This window comes from Mycteria americana, chromosome 18 (genome assembly GCF_035582795.1).
Source record: "Mycteria americana isolate JAX WOST 10 ecotype Jacksonville Zoo and Gardens chromosome 18, USCA_MyAme_1.0, whole genome shotgun sequence".
Classification (NCBI taxonomy): domain Eukaryota; kingdom Metazoa; phylum Chordata; class Aves; order Ciconiiformes; family Ciconiidae; genus Mycteria; species Mycteria americana.
In genome coordinates this window covers 5091929-5110528 of record NC_134382.1, presented here as the reverse complement: position 1 = coordinate 5110528, position 18600 = coordinate 5091929, and the positions used below count along the sequence as shown (strand labels likewise).

At 36.2% G+C, this 18600-nt stretch overlaps 1 protein-coding gene across 6 annotated transcripts in view; it reads left to right on the top strand.

Moving 5' to 3' along the window:
- The window catches only part of VPS13D (vacuolar protein sorting 13 homolog D), a 111721-nt gene that overhangs the window by 21548 nt on the left and 71573 nt on the right, over nt 1-18600 (top strand). For 4 of the 6 annotated variants that reach the window (XM_075520737.1, XM_075520735.1, XM_075520734.1 and 1 more), the window contains exons 21-37: nt 412-1446; nt 2368-2458; nt 3006-3132; nt 4026-4206; nt 5234-5416; nt 8038-8260; nt 8728-8938; nt 9075-9246; nt 10507-10619; nt 11173-11382; nt 13405-13670; nt 13851-13984; nt 14932-15087; nt 15712-15937; nt 16789-16863; nt 17610-17816; nt 18300-18389. In XM_075520737.1, coding sequence (XP_075376852.1) covers nt 412-1446; nt 2368-2458; nt 3006-3132; nt 4026-4206; nt 5234-5416; nt 8038-8260; nt 8728-8938; nt 9075-9246; nt 10507-10619; nt 11173-11382; nt 13405-13670; nt 13851-13984; nt 14932-15087; nt 15712-15937; nt 16789-16863; nt 17610-17816; nt 18300-18389 — 3700 coding nt within the window. The remainder of the gene's footprint in view (nt 1-411; nt 1447-2367; nt 2459-3005; nt 3133-4025; nt 4207-5233; nt 5417-8037; nt 8261-8727; nt 8939-9074; nt 9247-10506; nt 10620-11172; nt 11383-13404; nt 13671-13850; nt 13985-14931; nt 15088-15711; nt 15938-16788; nt 16864-17609; nt 17817-18299; nt 18390-18600) is intronic. The other 2 variants (XM_075520736.1, XM_075520733.1) reach the window with 1 other exon arrangement.

Genomic DNA, 18600 nt, shown 5'->3' with positions numbered 1-18600 from the left:
ACTTCTAAGTTTCAGGTAAGGAGGCAAGCGATGATGGCTAAGTAGAATGTTTTTTCCATATATTACTGTATAATCTCAGCATGGTAAATTAAGGCTAGTTTGTATGGTGAATTATTTTTAACTAACTCTGTGTGGATACTTTTTGCCTAGGAATACAAGGTATCCTATTCTAGGATCCTATCCTGTATGTTTCCAGATTGTGTCATCTTACAGAGCTAATACAGAAGAATTGTTTTGCTCAAATTTGCATTGTACTTTGTTCTGGATTATTTTTTACTCGTGGACAAACTTAAAATTTGTCCGTTTTGAAATTCCACAGTCTTTCCACTTGTGAGTTTTAAAATATATGTACTGATTTTATTAATACAGAGAGCTCTAATGTGATGATTGTTTCTTTTTTCTACATTGTAGGTGGTGTTAGCAAAACATGTGTATGAACAAGTCCTTCAGACTCTGGATAATATAATTTACAGTGAAGACCTGAACAAATTTCAAGCCACTTCTGTATCTTCAACTTGTCATACTTCTCCTTCAGCATCACTTCATAGTACAGGCACAGAATTCTCAAGTGAACGGAAGGAAAATGGCTTATTCAGCCATTCTAGTTTTAATTCTGTTCAAAACAAGTCGTTAGCTATCAGGGAAACAAAATCTTTTACTCAGATTCAAGCAAACTTTCATATCTCAGAGCTCCAGGTTCAGTTAAGTGGTGATCTTACACTTGGTGCACAAGGCCTTGTCAGTCTTAAGTTTCAGGATTTTGATGTTGAGTTTGCTAAAGATCATCCTCAGACTTTGTCTGTTCAGATTGCCTTGCGTTCTCTGCTAATGGAAGATCTTCTGGAAAAAAACCCAGACTCGATGTATAAGAATCTCATGGTGTCCCGTGGAGCACCCAAGCCATCCAGTTTAGCACATAAGGAATATCTTTCACAGTCTTGTCCCTCGGTATCCAATGTAGAATATCCAGATATGCCACGCTCCCTACCTTCCCATATGGAAGAAGCACCTAATGTCTTTCAGCTATACCAAAGACCAGTTTGTGCCTCCCGTAAGAAGCAAAAAGAAGATGCTGATTCTGAGTATCCTCTGACTCCACCTCCTTCTCCAACAGCAGACAGATCCAAGTTGCCCTGTGGAAAAAGTAACTTTGATGATTCATTGGTTCATATCAATATATTTCTAGTGGATAGGAAACATCCTGAATTTTCTTCTCACTATAACAAAATTAACCGTAGTGTAGATGTTGATTTTAATTGTCTAGATGTCTTAATAACTTTGCAAACTTGGGTAGTGATACTGGATTTCTTTGGGATTGGATCCACTGCTGATAACCATGCTATGAAGCTGCAACCTGAAGATACTCAGCAGACAATCAAATCAGAAATAAATACCTTGTCAGCTTCTCAAGCCCAAGAGCCTGTAAACACTAAGCTGGATCTGAAGGTATACTTGAGATGCAAAATAGTAATTGGATTGTCTGTCATAAAACGTCTGGTTTATAGAAACTTAAGGTGACATTTAAATCAAATGTTTTCTATTCTAGTGGAGAATGCGCATAAATTCAGAAACAGATTTCAAGTGTGTGTAGATGTAGTTAAAGAAAAAAGTGCAGAAGTTAGAGAAAAGCGGAACATTTGCAAAATGGTTGGCTCCCTTGCTCTGTGACCCTCCTTAAACATGTGTATGCCACTTGAAGGGAGGCTGAAGTAGAGTGCTCCATGTTCATCCAGTGGAGCTCTCAGGGGTAGAGTTTGACACCCACTCCCCCAGCCCCATCCAGTCTGCTCTGTGCCTGAGAGTCTAAGGAAAGCGTAAGTCTTGTGGGCAGTGACTGTTATGTCCCTGGGATAACACAGGGCACAGTCTAAATGTCTGTGATACCTTAAATAATAAGGTTGCTTCAATATTAAAGACCTGACATACTGAAATTGGCACTGTGCTGGTCTAGGTACTATGGAGTTTATTTTAAAAAAAAGAAGTATATACTTTTATAAATATATATGTGTGTCTATACATATATATGTATAAACATGTATTTTTTTTTTTTAAATTATGTATATATAGATAGTCTTTGCCCAGAGGTCCTGCAGTCTAACTTAAAAATGACAAACCTTGAAAGAGAAAAGGACGAAGATAACAGTGCTAGGATTTGTTGGTGACCTGATAGTTCTAAGTTGCTTGGGAGACCCGTTAATGTGCAAACAAGGAAGTAAAAAGGTTACTTTCCTCCACTGTCTCCCAGTCAGATAATTCTTGTTTGCTATTTACGTGTTACAGTGCAATTGTCTTGAAAAAAACTGACAAGACGTTCCAGCTATGAAGTCATACTGTTTAACACCAACCTGTTCCTTTTTGTTTGACCAGGTCCATTCTTTATCATTAGTACTGAATAAGACAACTAGTGAGCTTGCTAAAGCCAGTGTGTCAAAACTTGCAGCTCACTTGGAAGTGATTGGTGAGTAGATTGGAGGGCTAACGTTGTATGCAGTTTAAAATAAAAGGAGGTGTGCACTGGAGTTGTGATTTGAAATGCTTTTATTTTGGTGTTCATTGGGTCTTTTGTGTGTTTGTTTCCTGGGGAAGATGCACATTCTCTTCCCACTGCTTCTTCCTCTGCTTTTCCAGGCTTGATTTTAAATCCTTGCATCCCTCCCAGTTGTCAAACCCTTTTTGCTGAGATTGGCTAGGATTTTAATACTTTACTTTCAGAGAGCAGAACAATAGTGTATATTACTGTTTTAGAGAAGAAAAGAGTTCTATCTAAGTTTTCACAAATCGAAGTGGTGTGATCACATTATGTATGTAAAGCATAGAGTTACGTTTGGGTTAATACAAACTTTGTAGCAGAAAGATGTGATTTTCTTTGAACATGAGGTTTGATGTTTAATTGAATGTGATTTATTTAATTACTTGTAATGAGTTTATCCCACTGATAGAAACATTTTGGTTTCAGTAACTTATCTGTGTTTGAGGATCCTAATTGACTGTGTTTTGTTTTGCAGAGGGAGATTTAGCCCTGCAAGGAAGTATTGGAAGTCTGTCCTTAAGTGATCTTACAGCTCATGGAGAATTTTACAGAGAACGTTTCACTACAAGTGGTGAAGAGGCACTAATTTTCCAAGTCTATAAGTACGAATTTAAACTTCTTGTTACTTGATATTAACACCATTAACACCCCACCCCCAAAAAATCCAAACCAAAACCCAAACAAACCCTAAAAACCCACAGCTGTCAGGTCTGCATGATTCTACTTTGGATGCTTGTAAATGAGACTTTGAACATTTTCAGTCATAAACTTACGATTTTTAGCTTTTCTTTGTACTGCAATGTACATGGCTTATCAGGAAAAGTAGTTTTTTATTTCCCTCTAAAGCTGTTCTTGAAAGTATTTGGGTGATAGTTTGTTCCTAGATAAAATAGTAGTTGTTTTTTAAAAGTTGGAAGAGGTTTTCAACTGATGAAATAGATTTTCCATTGCTCCTTAATTTTGGAATTAAGGGTTTGCTTTTGTGATAGTGTACTCTTGAAGTTCTTTGTGTAAAGCAATAGTTCTTATCCTGTGATGTTTCATGCTTTTCCACCCACTCCTCCACCCACTAGAATTAATCAGATTAGAAATTATCCCAGTAATGTTATGGAATTAATTTAAAATGTAACAGCACACTGATTCAGAGTTGAATCTACATATTATCATGCAGTAGAGTACTTACCTTATAAGCCACTGCTCAGATGCATAAAATCACCAAAGGTCTATCTGTTAGATGTGGATATTAGAGGTACATTCCAAATGTAGAATTTTCCTGTTTGCTTAATTAAAACTCAGTAGCACTTAAATATATGTAATTTAGAAATAATTAATATAAAACCAGTTTTTCATATCTATAATTGAAATAGTTTTAATTTATATACTGTGATCATCAGTTAAATCCTCTATATTATTATTTTGAATGCAAAAAAATGAATAGCACTATTTGTAAAATGTAGCAAAGATAGCTAAATTTTACTTTCAACCTTTATCATAGATACGGGAGGCCAGATCCACTGCTACAGAGGGAGTGTGATATTCGTGTCACTCTACGCATGGCATCTGTTCAGTACGTACATACTCAGCGTTTCCAGGCAGAGGTGGTGTCTTTCATCCAACATTTTACTCAGCTTCAGGATGTCTTGGGGCGGCAAAGAGCAGCAATTGAAGGACAAACAGTATGTCTGGGTTTTTTCTGTTCTTTCATAGCCTACTTTTGGAAGTTGAAATGCAGTATAAAATGTATGTTAAAGCATCAACTCAGTGAGTTGAAATGAACAGGAGGTTTTAGAGTTCTGATGTTAGTGGAGATTGCTCATACTCCTCTTGTACTTAAAAGACCTTATTTAGGACCATCCTGCTGCTATTTGAAAGTGTAGAATACCAGATTTGCACATTACTTAAAACTGTCACCTGGATCCTGCCACATGCACTGATACAGGTGTTTTCCTATCTTTGTGATGCTGGACAAAAAGGGCTCAAGATTTTATCTTGCTTTTTTCTCCACTGTTCACCAGGTAGTTGTAATACCTGCATAAGGAGAACCAAGTGAGAAGTCCTTCTTTTCTACTCAGGTGTATGTCTTTGATTGAGTGTAATGGCTGGTAGACTGAGAAAATGAGATGCTGAACTTCTACACGATAGAGTATATAAATAGTCATGACAGTCATAGCCTATTTTGCTCAAAACCTAGTGTGGGAGTCATGAATGTAGTTAATAGTAATAGCCTTGTTTAAAAAGTCGCTTCTCGTAATTGGAAGAAAGACAGTTGATACTTGCATATATTAAAATGCTTCATTGTGCATCAGTTGGGAAGTTTGAATCTGATTTTGAAACATCTGTTCTAAATTTTTTTTTTCCTTTTGCAAATAATTTTTTTCTTAAGTAATCTTTTCAGTGAGTAGTGAGCTGAGTAGTGTCTGTTATGCCTCTTAGTTCGGTGGTGACAGTGTGCTTCACTCCTGATTGCTACACCTGTTGCGCAGGTGTGCTCTGTTTGCATCACAGTCCTTTTTTACCTAGCCTTTATTCTCCACCTAAAACAAGAGTTTGAGTTCTTTTTTCTTTTTTTATAAAATTTTATCACATCTTAATTTTGTAAATCAAGGAATAGTGTTCCTGAATTCAGTACTAATCAGTGTGAAATAATCATCCACATCCTGTATTTTTAAAATTTTTTTTTTAATGAATTTTTGCTCTTCCCAGGTAAGAGATAAAGCACAGCGAGCTTCCCGAGTTCTTTTGGATATTGAGGCTGGTGCTCCTGTTCTGCTTATACCTGAAAGTTCAAAGTCTAATAGTCTTATTGTGGCTAATCTTGGAAAACTGAAAGTCAAGAACAGATTTCTGTTTGCGGGTATGCCGGGTACTTTTTCATTAAAGAACAAGGTAAGAGCATTACTTCTTAATTTAGCAGCTTGTGGTTTTTCTAGTTTTTGTGCATTTTATTTCTATATCAAAATGGGAAATGATTCTTACATTTTACTTTATATATATATGCTTTGTACTGCTAGTAGCGAAACAGTCTATGGTAGTGTGCTGGGTAATCCTCTGGATCTGGGCTGCTGCTGATTGTACCCAGCTGCTCCCTCTGTGCCTGCACCTGGGCTTGCTTTCGGAGACCTTCAGGGCAGAGGGGAGACTGTTCTGTGGAACTCACTAGAACTGGCCTTGTTAGGAAGCAGGACCTAGCTGGGTGCACGCCTGAACGTGGGAGCATAATGGGTTTTCAGCTAACCCTCTTTAGTAGCTTCTTCAACTCTTTGCCAAACAAAATTTCAGAAGTGTGAGTAGCAGAAAATAGAGATCTGTATTGGCTGAGACTTGTTGGAACACACTGGAGAACAGAACTGGTTTTAATTCTTTTTTTTTTCTGCTCTTAATGAAACTGAGTGTTTGTAGTTGCTTTCATTAAACCTAATGAAAGGGTTTCCAGTGAATGCTTGAACAATAAGGCTAGGTGCAGGACAGGGAATAGTTGATGTTGCTGTTGAGAGGTGCAACTACAAAATTTGGGGTAAGGAAGATCCATCTTGGATGGCTTTCTATATCTAACCTATGCAAGAAAATGGGTAGTTGTTCTGGGAGCCCCCTAACCCCATTTTAAAGGGGCATAGAAATTAGGTGGACTAAATTGCTGCAGCAGTTTTGTGGTGTGTCTGTTACCTCCCTCTGATTTATACCTACCAGTGTCTTTACTGTAAGGAAACATTAGACTGTAATACTGAGTTGTCTTTGTACTCTAGTGTGCTGATGTATTTAAAGGTTTGTAAATGGTAGATTCCTAAATTAATGTTAGAAGTTAAAAGAAAGGATGTGTGCATAGTAATTTTATTTCAACTTATAAATACTGTGTTATGTAGCACTGTAGAAATTTGGGGGTTTGAAATGGGATCAGGTGGGGTTTTGGGGGTTTGTTTTGTTTTCATTTTTTTCTCTGTCCTATGTTTATTTTTGAGGATCTGATTTTACAAGGCAATGCATACAAGGATGCAGTTTTATTTGAGGTATTTCACATCTTTATAGAAGTGTTCAGGTGCTGCTCATTCATTAAAAAAAGGAAATTTTCTTGTGGAATTTAGCACTTTAAAAGTTCCTTTATATGTTAAAAGTAATGTTTCTGTTCTAAAGCCTCTGCTGAATTCTGTAAGAATTGGATTTAAATTTGTTGCAGTGTGCTCTTTATGCATGTCTGAGGAGCTATTAATTTGGATTTATTGCATAAATTCATAGATTTCTAGATGATGTGATGACTTTTCTTTGCATGTACTTTTCAGTCTTGTCTTTACAGTAGAAAGTTGAATGTTAATGTCTTCAAATTTTTAATGTTAAAATCCTCGATCATGGCTGCAATGAATTTTTCCAATAAATAATATTTTAAAACCACGTAAGGCAAGTAAGATTAATAATTAGAATGAGAAATGAAAGTTTATGGGTAAGGATTGTACAGTGACATCAGAAGCGAGATACAGAAAGAAGGTGGGCAATGATTGTAACAATACTGCAGTCACGGGTAAAGTGAGCGATCCCAGAGTGAGGGGCAAGTGGATCACTAAAGACAGATGATTGTTATCTGCTAGGGCATGTGAAGCTCAGTAAAATTGAAACATGAGGTTAATAAACTTAAATCAGGACAGACTACATGAACCCTGAAATTGGCTTCGGAGTATTAAGGTAGTGTGTAAACCTGTTCCACCAGACATATGTTTTTGGGAGAACAAATTCCTAATGTTGATGTGACTAATTTATTAGCGAACTATACCCTTTGCAGGTTTTTGATGCTAGACAGCATCATGAAGGTGGAAAAGCTCGTAAGATTTCCACTGGATGTGTGGTGGTGGGGAAATGTCTAAAATGTTATGCATCAATATAAATCAGCTTTTCTTTTTTCACCTGTGGGGATTTTAACAAGGGTAGGGATTTATTCTATCCTAAACTTAGCTACTGCAGAAAAATTTTAGGACACATTTCAGTATGATGACTGAAGTATTTAAAGTGCATAAAATGATAACTTCATGTATAGAAGTGCTTGTTCACATAGTCTAATAAAATACTAAGTTGCTGATACGATCTTGCAGAAATAACAGCATATGTTGCTTTTATCATCGAAGATGTTCTGAAAAACAGCTTTAAATATTTAACAACCTTTATTCTACAGAAATGCTTGATATCTTGACAGTCTTACTCCTCTATTTTGTATTAATTTCATTTACATGGGGGGTTTTTTTGGTTTTGTGCAAAAACCAGTGGTTTTGAATTAATTTCTCATTGAACAGATTTCACAGCTTTTTTGAAAATGTTGTTGAAATAAACTTTTTTTAAAGAAAATGTTTTAATCTGTTAAGGTTATAGGAAAAAAGTTTGGCGGTCTTTCTACAGTAAAAGATACTGGCATTCAAATAAAATACTAGGTTTTTGACAGGAATTTGTTGCAGCTTGAACCTTGGTGTATTGGTTCCTTAGAATTTAAATTAAAAATTTATTGTTAATTACAAAATTTCTTTCATTAGCAGGATTCAGTTCAATTTTCGTCTCCTGTGGGAACCCCGAAACATAGCATGAAGAAAACAACAAGTGCTGATGAATCAAAAGTAGCGATGGAAGGCTTGTTCATGAAAAAATCATCAGGAACAAACATTTCTAGGCTGAAGAGTGAGCCTATGCTGAATACACTGAGTAAGCAACAAGGGCAACAATCAAAGCTACCTGTTGTACCAAACCCTGACAGCCCAGGTATGTGATAAATAGTAGAAACCCCTTATAGCTCTTCTTTTTCCTTGTAAAATAATGCAGTGCAATATTGCTTGTGTCTTATGTGACACTGGAAAAGTAAGGCTCTGGGTCTAAAGATGGTAGATTTAAAAAGAAATGACTTCTTGCTTTCAGGGTTGATTTTTGCAGCTTAAAAGATTAGGGAATTGTAGCTCAGTTTCTGAAGAACAGTCCTGCAATTTGGGCATGTTTTGAGGTGCATATTGCAGACATATAAGTAGTATAGTTTGACTTTTAATAAGAGTTTAGATTTACCCGTGAATGAGCTTGATATCTGGTAGTTACAGGTATTGATAAGTGTGAATAAAAAAAAAATAAAATTATAATAACTTCCAGGAGCAACTAGATTTCTTTTTAAAGCAAGTTGCATTAGTTTTGTACAGATTCTTTTTTTTTCTTTTTTAATGTTATCTCCTGTGCGCTTGCAGAGGATCACATCTGCCTCTTAGACTGCATTGTGGTTGATCTGCAGGACATGGACATATTTGCTGCGGAAAGGTATCAGAGAGGGTATTCAAAGGCTGTGGAAGATACAAGCGTGGACTTGAGCTTTCCATCTTACTTCGTGAGGCAGACAGGAGGAAGCCTATTAACAGAACCTTTCAGACTGAAGTTACAAGTAGAGAGAAACTTAGACAAGTGAGTTTATCTAAACAGGATCACTTTATGCTGTCGGTCTAAAGCCAGTGTTTTAGATGCCTTTTATTGTGTTTTAAAAGTATTGCCTGCTGTGTTATAGCACCTTGAAATACTGAGGTGTTTTCCTTTGTTGTAGAGAACTAAGTCATGCAGTTGCAGACATATCGATCCATGGCAATCTGTCATCAGTCCATTGCTCTCTGGATTTGAATAAGTATAAACTGATACGTGGACTGCTGGAGAACAACCTTGGGGAGCCTATAGAAGAGTTCATGAGGCCTTATGACTTGCAGGATCCAAGAATTCATGTAAGAGGAGCTATATACAGTTGAAATTCTGTCTTGAAATGTCTGGGGGTTTTGCTGATTAGGCTAAATATCTGTTATTTTCTTGTAGTTTACCAGGTGGATTGGTATATTTGGAAAAAAAAAAAAAAAAAGAAAATTTAGGTAGACAGACAGCAAAGGAACCTTTTTGTCTGTAGATACTCCTGTGAATTCAGGTTTGTCTCAGCTTACCGTTGTGGCTTGCTCTTACGATTGCTTCATGTTTCCAATATTCTAACCTTCAGAAGGGACGTGTGAGAAACAGCCATCATTGCTTGTATCTGTTAGTTCATTTTGGGTCTGCTGAAATGTATCAGTGGAGAAGAGTTAATAAATCTATGAAAACTGTACTTTTTTTTCCCCCGAAGTATTTAAGCTGAGCTGCTATTGCAGTATATTACTGGTACATTAACAAGCTTAAGATTTTTCCATTTGAGTGGAGCTTTTTGGAAGGACGTGAAGATTATCCTGTAATCACGTGCAGGGCGATGATTCCTTTCCCATGGTGTCCCAAGTGATAAAAGCTTTACAGCAGAGCTGAGCTGGTTTGGTTTTTTTTTTTTTTTTTTTTAGCAGATTCTCAAGTATTGCCTGTTTGGCTGTTGTCAAACACTATCCTTTCAGGAAGAGTGTGGGCAGCACCTGAAAATAATCAATATTTATCCTTATTACTGGGAAGGGAAGTTGTTGAATACCATGTTTTCTCTTGATCTTGTGGGGCTTCTAAGCATTGTCTATGTTGCATGACTGTAATCTTTGCTTAAGAAGCAAACGTGACCACAGCACGGCGAAAAATTGCTAGGAAGCATCTAGGATTCTCTTTAGGATCTGAGGAAAGAATGGGTAAGGTTCTCCTCATACAAGTATGCTCTTCATGTCAGGCTTTTCACCTAAAACTATTAAAAAAAAAAGTTTCAGAAACTACAAACCCGATTTAATAATAGAAGTTACCTGAAACAGTTTGAAAGAATTGTTGGCTGTTTGTTTTTTTGGGAGGATGACAACAGCAACATTTTGGTTGAGAACAAAGAAGCTATAGAACAGTAGAGTGAAAATGCTTAATAGACATTTTTCAAGTTGAAAGTTGCACTGTTGCGAAACGTAACTTTTTTGCCCAGCAACGGTTAATGAAACTCTTTGAAGGAGAAACACAACAGCTCTTTGCTTTTGTCTGAAATAAAATTCAGGAATGAAAGTTAAACAGGTGCTCTTAAAAAGAATGTTGGTGTTTTCCACTTTCAGACAGTTTTGAGTGGAGAAGTGTATACTTCTATGTCGTTCCTCATTGACATGGTTAATGTGAGTCTGGAACTGATGGATCCAAAAGGAAAAGATGGATGCACTTCTTTAGCCAGGTATGAATTTTCTTTTGTTACTGAATACCTTATCCTAAATTCTGTGCTCATCTGAGAGATTATAGGACAGGAATTAGCATAATACATGAAATTATGGGTTAATAATGCAATGAAATATAATTTCTTAATTAGTCCAAATTGAGCATTTCAGCTGATCTGAAAGATGAAAGGGAATGACACTGTTCAAAAGATACCATCTGTGTCTTTCAAGTTGTCCTTGAAATCACAGTTGAGTAATCAGTTGAATTGCCCAAGACAAATGGTGTTCTAATTAAGAAAATGTTGAGAGGTAATTGTAAAAAAATCAGATTTCTGCTATGTTGTTTTAGTTTTTTGCTAATCCAGAAATTTCTGTATCACTGGAAAATATTATTACATACAGTATAGATCTCCTTTCTATCTCTGTGACATGAGATGTGATTATAATTGTTTAGAAAATGTGTAAATAAAAGATACCAGCAGTATACCATGCATACTTTTAAAAGAAGTGACTTCTAGAAATAAATGAGCTACAAGACTCTTAAATGTATTGCTTTGCTTTTTATTCTCCTAGGTTTGATTTTAAGAAATCCAAGTTGCTTTTTGAAAGCTCTTCAAATGGAACAAAGTCTGTAAATTTGGTTTCTCATTCCATGATGGCATTTGACACACGTTATGCTGGACAGAAGTCTGCTGTAGGCACGCCAAATGTGTTCAATTGCATCTTTCAGTCATCAAAGAATACTAGTAGTCCAGGAGCAATCCAGATTGAATTGCACTTCAGGTTGGTAATTCTGGGATTTGTTTGTTTGTTTGTTTTTAATAATGACATAGTTGACCAGGGTTGTCTTGTTTTTAGTACAGCTGTTATTAATGTAGATAAACTTGCTGGCATTGTATTTAGATCTGAAGACATTTTTGGGGTGGTCAGTGATACTTGATAGATTGAAATCTGCAGTTATTAATTAACTGAAGGTTGTTGGATTCCCCCCCCATTGTTGCAATAAAAGAAATTTAGGTTTGAATGTGTAATGTATTGGATGACGTTCTGGCCTATTAAAATCAGTAGTGCTTGAAGCTTGCTAAGTCTGGCCTATCACTTGTGTGTTTGCATAAAACCATATTGTAGAATTTTTAATATATGTTGCACAAAAGCTGTTTTCCAGTAGGTGTCTCACTTGCCTTTCTGAGAGAATCAAATAAGTACAGAAATGGCACCTCTTTCAAAAAACAATCTCTACATTCTCTTCTGTATTCTATCCTGCCCTGTTTATTTTTCCTTGTCCAAACCTCTTGGAATGCTTAAAGGCATCACAGTGGATATCTGTTTCGTTCTCATTTCATATTGAAGACGGGAGTATAATGTCAGTATTTACCTGTATCAGCATGGTGTTTTGTTGAGGGATGTTAACTAACAAGAAAGACGGTGAAGTGAGATGACTAGCGATGTTGCTTTCACTTTTGATCAGGCTGACTGACCAAACTCAGCTTTCTAACTCTTTTATAAGTATGATACCTTCTGAAGCAGTTGCAGGAGTAATGTAGAAAAAGAGCTGTGGACTGTTTTAGTCCAACAGCAAATCTTGAACACATTTGTTCATAAAAACCAACCAAACAAACTTCAGGCAATCGAGAGAAATTTGTTGTATAGATTTGGATAATGCATGATGGTTTTAAGTACTTAATAAGTTTGTGTTCAGAAAGACAACCAGATTTTGATTTGAATAAAAACTAAAATGCCACGGGATTTACCAAGGCAGGGGGGACAGAAAGGTTTTCATGTAACTGTTGATCCAGTATCTGCCTAGATTGGAGGTTAGTTTGCACACTGTAGCCTAATCTGGTTTATGAGTGATATTTTCAGGAATTTTGTTCCCAACTGTTGTGCTTTTAAATTTTAGCCACATAAGCATGTGTTATGTTTTTACTGGTGAGAGCATCCTTGGCACTAGATGTAAGCTTTTGCAGAGCTCAATGATAGTATTATACTGGCTCGTGCCTTTTGGAAATATCCTGGAGAGCCAGGGAGGGTTAAAGGCTTTTAGTATTGGAAGCAATGCAGGCAGGCTGCTTCTCACAAAGGAGTTACAGTTCTTTAGAGATTTTATAGTTCAGAATGTGTTGGATATAAAATTGTTTCATGGTATTTAAGCACTTAGATTATTTTCCAGTTAGCATGACCAAATATAATTGGTATTCCAGATCATGAAGCCAAACACTTTTATCCCTCCTAGCCAGATATTCAAAATGTGATCCTAAAAGTTCAGTAAGGCTAGCATTTTTTCTAAATGACAGAGAAGCTTCCTGTGCTGCAAAATGCTGTCAGAGTGTGAGAGGAAACACATTGAATGTCTAATCTGAGGGTTATGGAGCCAGGTCTAAATTTCACACGCGGTACATTAGGTTTGATACTGAACAGATGTAAAATAATAATAAAAAGATCCATTTTAAAATTTGAGACTTTGCAAATTAGTATCAATAAAGTAAATGTATTAAAGGAGCTTTTATAAGTTAATTTCTTGTTACATAGAGTTTTTCAATTCATCTTTTGTGTCACTACAGCTTAGAATTCACGCAGTTAAGATCTGTGGGGTTTCTGTGGGTACAGCAGCTTGATGAATTTCAATCTATTCAAATATATATACATATATATGTATGTATTTTAAAGGCCAGACACTCTGTAAACTAAGTGTATCCATGTAAAGTTCCATATAGTTCTTATGTGTTAGATACCGATAGTTTTCTGCATCATTTTAAATATACGCAAGACTTAAAGTTCATATGTATGCTTCTCTCTTCTTAAAAGGTCTACTAAGGATTCCTCCAGTTTCACAGTTGTTCTGAACAATCTTCGTGTATTTCTAATATTTGACTGGTTGTTACTTGTTCATGACTTTTTATATACTCCTGGAGATAGCAAAAAGCGAGAAAATCACCCTTCTTCCCGGCAACGAACTTATAGCAGTGAAACAGCTGTAGTTCCAAAAACAGTGAAAAGTGGAGTAGTTACAAAACGTTCATCGCTACATGTGTCTACAGAAAAACAGCTGGAAGTTAAGGTTAATGTGACAGGTAAATGTATTCTTCTCTGGTGCTTTTTTAGGAGCTTTTCTGATTAAAAGCCGTGTTGGGCTAGCGGAAAAAAAAGGTCCTTTAAAGGACAGAAAATCAAGAAACCTGCTACAGATGCTTAAAATACCTTAATGGTATTTCCAATTGCCTTGTTTATATTTGTCATTTTGTTTTGTTAAGGAACTGAATTTGTGGTTGTTGAAGACATGTCTTGTTTCGATACCAATGCAATTATTTTGAAGGGGACTACTGTTCTCACTTACAAGCCCAAGTTGTTAGATCGTCCTTTCTCTGGTAGTTTGTTTGGCATTGAGGTAAGAAGAAGTAAATTTGCTTTTGTAAAACATGTAAAATGAGAGAAGCTTGTGAAGACACTTTACTATAAATATATATACAACAGGAGTAGTCCACAGATGATTTTTGAAGATTGTTAGTTCCTCATCAAATGCTCTCATTCTCCAGCAGTTTTATGAATGGTTTTATATTGTTCCTGTTAAGACATTGAAACACTTGACTATAATCTCAAAATATTGCTAGTTACTAATCTAGCTTCCAGTCATAAACTGGCAAATTAATTGAAAGCTGAGAAGTGACTGGGTAGACAGAAGCCCACGTGGTCAGCAAAGGCCTGCAAGCTGTAGTCGTAACTGACTTGAGGTGAACAAGCAGTATCATGCCATTGGAACATGCAAGTAGGGGTCTTTTGCGAGTAGGAATTTTGAGTATGTAAAGTGATCCTTGCATCCTCTTCAGCAGAGCCGGACCACAGCTGGAGTGCTGTGACCTCCGGTCTTGGGGAAACAGAGCTGAAGAAGCTCTGAACAATTGAGAGGAGAGCAACAAAAACACTCAGAATTGAGGGGTACATAATATATTGGGAAAGTTTAAAAGAACTTGCTCAGAAGAACAGGCTGTGCAGAGATGTTGTAAATCCTAAATGGTTATTGTAGACCAAAGAACAAAGTGTTTTCCACATCTGTGGTAGGAGGAGTAGTAGAGTTAAGCTTAGCAGTAAAGGGAATATTTGGTTGCATATCAGAATCTCTTTTCCTGAACTTACGGCATAGCTGGGCACTGGAATAAATTGTCTGGAAAGATTTTGGAATCTCTGCTGTCTTAAAGTTGACAAAGGAATTATCTGTAGAGAACAGTTTGACTATAGTTCATGTTTTGTGATAGAGAGTCAGTCTTTGATTTAGAGGTTCTTGCCAGGCCTGTTCCCTTGGTTCCTAATTTTTTTAAAACCATTTTTAATTTTTAGGTTTTTTCATGCCGGTTAGGAAATGAGCAAGAGACCGCACTGTCGATTATTGATCCAGTACAAATTCAGATGGAGCTTGTTGGGAATGCTTCCTACCCAAGTGGTTCAGGACTGTTGGATGCTTTCAATAGTGAGGATTTTCCTCCTATTCTAGAGGTAATATTAAAGGCCTGAATAAAACTATACGCAGTAGAGAATACTAGGTCATGATCTTGCACAGATATTTTTTTATGCCCAAGGATTCGGTAGAATACTTTCAAATGAGTAAGAAAAGAATAAGATAAATTTTTCCTGAAGTGGAAAAGGCAAAGAAACAAGCATGCAGAAAGTGGTCCTAGTGGTAACAAAGGATTTATTTCTGGGAGATATTATAGAGATTAATAGTGGGGGAAAAAAGTGGGCTGATAATGTAGATGTGTTAGATAGTTACTAATAACTGAAAGAAAAATGTTTATTTTCTGTATCTCGTTTATTAGAGGGGAAATCTGTTTAGAGACTTCTTTTTACCCTTATACCAAAGGAAATTTTTTTTTTCTTGATATATGCTTTTAATGCATAATACATATTGCATATAGATATAATCTATAATGCTTTTAATGGTTGTTAGTAAATAATAAAAAGTTTGGTAATTTTAGTACTGGAGCTTTAAAACAGGGTGGTCATCATATTTTAATATTAAATTTTGTCTTCCTTTGTGAAAAGCTTTGTTAATATCCACAGTATACAAGAAAAATATGTGGAAAAGGGTAACTGAATCTTATTTTTTAATTTTTCATTTAGATTCAGTTGCAAGCACTGGATATCAGACTGTCATACAATGATGTTCAACTGTTCTTGGCAATTGCAAAGTCAATTCCTCAACAGACTAGTGCAGCTATGCCTGACTCGACTGTATCGATTGCTGAAAATACTGCTAATCCTTCTAGTTTGGCACTGGTGAATGAGAATTCTTCCTTGACACATGAAAACAGAGAGATATCCAAACGTGTGTTGGATCCTGTTCTTGGTATGTTTTTAACTGTTGGAGTGAAGCCATTTTTAATATCTAAAGAAGGTTTCTGCAGTGTGAAGCTAGATTAGACGCTAACCACAAAGGATGTTGATATCTGTATCACGTAAAACCCTTCATTGATTTGAATTATCTGATGATGGCATTATACTGATGATACTATAAAAAAAAAAGTAGATTTGTTTTTGGTTTTTTATGCTTGTAGTATGACAGTGGGTTGTTTTATAGTAAGTTTTATTTAGCATTGCTTGTCATTGTAAATCATCATGATGGAGTACTTAGGTAGCCAACTTTTAAAGGAGGAGAGGGTCAATCTCTTCAAACTCATTAAACTGATAGTGAAATTGAAAGCATCAAAATTGCCAGTTATCTCTTCATATCTAGCAATCTTTTGTTTTGGTGACATTGCTTTTTTACAAACTAAAAATTGCGTGTGGTCAGAACCACTGCCTGACAATAATGAGGAAATACACACTAGTGAAAAAGGCTTTTTTCTCTGCTACTGCACTTGAGAGCCTTGTGGGAGTTCAAAGTAAATAAGTAATTGTGTTCTGAATGAAGGGTTGGTTTAAAAAAAAAACTTAGTCCCAACTGAAATTCATGGAGTACGTTGGCTTCCTGTAGGAGAATAAAAATAGCCCATATATTCTAGAATGTAAACATTATGGGCTGGGGGGTTGCTTTTCGGGTTTGTTTTGTAAAAGCAGTGCCGAATCATATGCTTTTTCTACTGTTGCACTCTTAAAGAAACAAAACCCCATTTTTCATACAGATATCTCTTAATTTTAGAAATGAAAACAAGTCGGTAACTATCAAGGGTTTATGGTTGATTAACTGTTCAATTACAGAGGTGCAGCTGGCTCGCCTCCAGGAGTTGGGATTCAGTATGGAAGATTGTCGTAAAGCTCTTTTGATCTGCCAAGGTAACCTCAAATATTCTTAGCTGGCTTTGCAGGTTGTTCATGTTACCTAACTTGCAATTAAGTAAAAACTTCCAGACTGTGAGGTAGCTGATGCACAGGCAGTACTTTTCTTTACTTTGGCTCTGTGTTGGCATATAATCTTAAGCATTCTCATTTTTCTGTTCTACTACTGTGTCGAACCCACTCCCCAAAGATTCTTCTTGCCTTTTGGGATGTCATATGTGGGGTGTTTGAGTGTATTTTTGTTTGGGGGTTTGGGTTGGTTTGTTGTTTGTTGGTTTTTGGGGGTTTTTTTCTTTAGTGGTATACCTGTTTCTTGCTATTATCTATCTCTTTCTCTTCAGAGTACCTCTTTTCATCTCTCCCTTTTTGAATAATGTATTTTACCTACTTCTACATGCAATACATGAAAAGAAGATGAAGCTTTAACACAAGTGATTCTTTTTCTTTAGCACTGTCATGTTTTCCACCTTATTTAGAGGCATTCATAGTATTAATATAGGTTTATATTACATTGCCACTTGGTTTGCAAACTTCAAAACACATTTCTTATTCTTAGAAAATACCAGTATATTTATAATCTTCTCATATTTATGTTATTAAATAGAACACATTCAAGGTACTGTTGGTGTCTTGCTATACTTCTTAAGAGAGAGGGAATTAGTTTGCTTCCATATGTTTTTTAAATAAGTACATTTCATTGAGAAAGTAGATGATGATTGACTGGTGGTTTGGTTTTATCTAAGGTGACTTGAAAAAAGCAGCGAGTTGGTTATTTAAGAATGCCGAACCTTTGAAATCGGTTTCCCTGACCTCTTCTGGTCGAGATAGCCAGGGGATTGTGCCTTTTCAGTTCATCTCTGGAGTGGAAATAAAAGCAGAAAGTATATGCATTTGCTTTATTGATGACTGCATGGACTGTGACGTTCCCCTTGCCGAGTTAACCTTTTCAGGTTGGTATCTTGTTTTGCTGAGTGATTTACATAAAATTACTGTCAGTTACTGTGTATGTTCAGCACCATGCTCATTTCTTAGGACTTGTGAAATTTCAGCTGAAGGTGTTGTGGTGGTGGTGCTTGTTGTGTGGGGTTTGGGTTTTTTGGGGGTTCTTTTTTTGGGTTTTTTTTTTTAGGTTTTGTTTGTTTGTTTTTAAGTTTTGTTTTTAAGAAGATTACAGTCTTTGTAGGGTTAAGGTTCTGGTTTCCCCTTAATACACCACATAACAAATGGAATCTGTCCTGAACAGAACCCTAGGGAGTCTCTGTGTTGTAAAGCATGGCTGTCTATAAATGTTATTTGAAAAGTATTTACGATATGCTTTTTGTACCATTTCAATTTATAAGACAAGACAAAACCTTCCATCGCTTACTTAACAGTTCACAAAATCAGGAAACTTGATTGTTTTACATTAGTATAACATTCACTTTTTTTTGCAGGTTTGAATTTTCTCCAACATTTGAGAACCAACCCTGAAGGCTACGCGCATTTTACCCTCTCTGGAGATTATTACAATCGTGAGCTTTCAGGTGAAATACTGGGGGGTTTGTTTTTTCTTTATGTTCAGGAAAACAGCCTTGCCTACTACAGTAGCCTGAAATTCACCCAATGTGAAGTGCATATAAGGGAGTGTGAAAGGTTGACTTTTGTGATCGTGTGTGTGCGTATGCGACATTTGATCCCAGGCAAGATATCCTAACTGATATTGGATGGAGGGATGTGGAAAGTAGAGAGATTGCT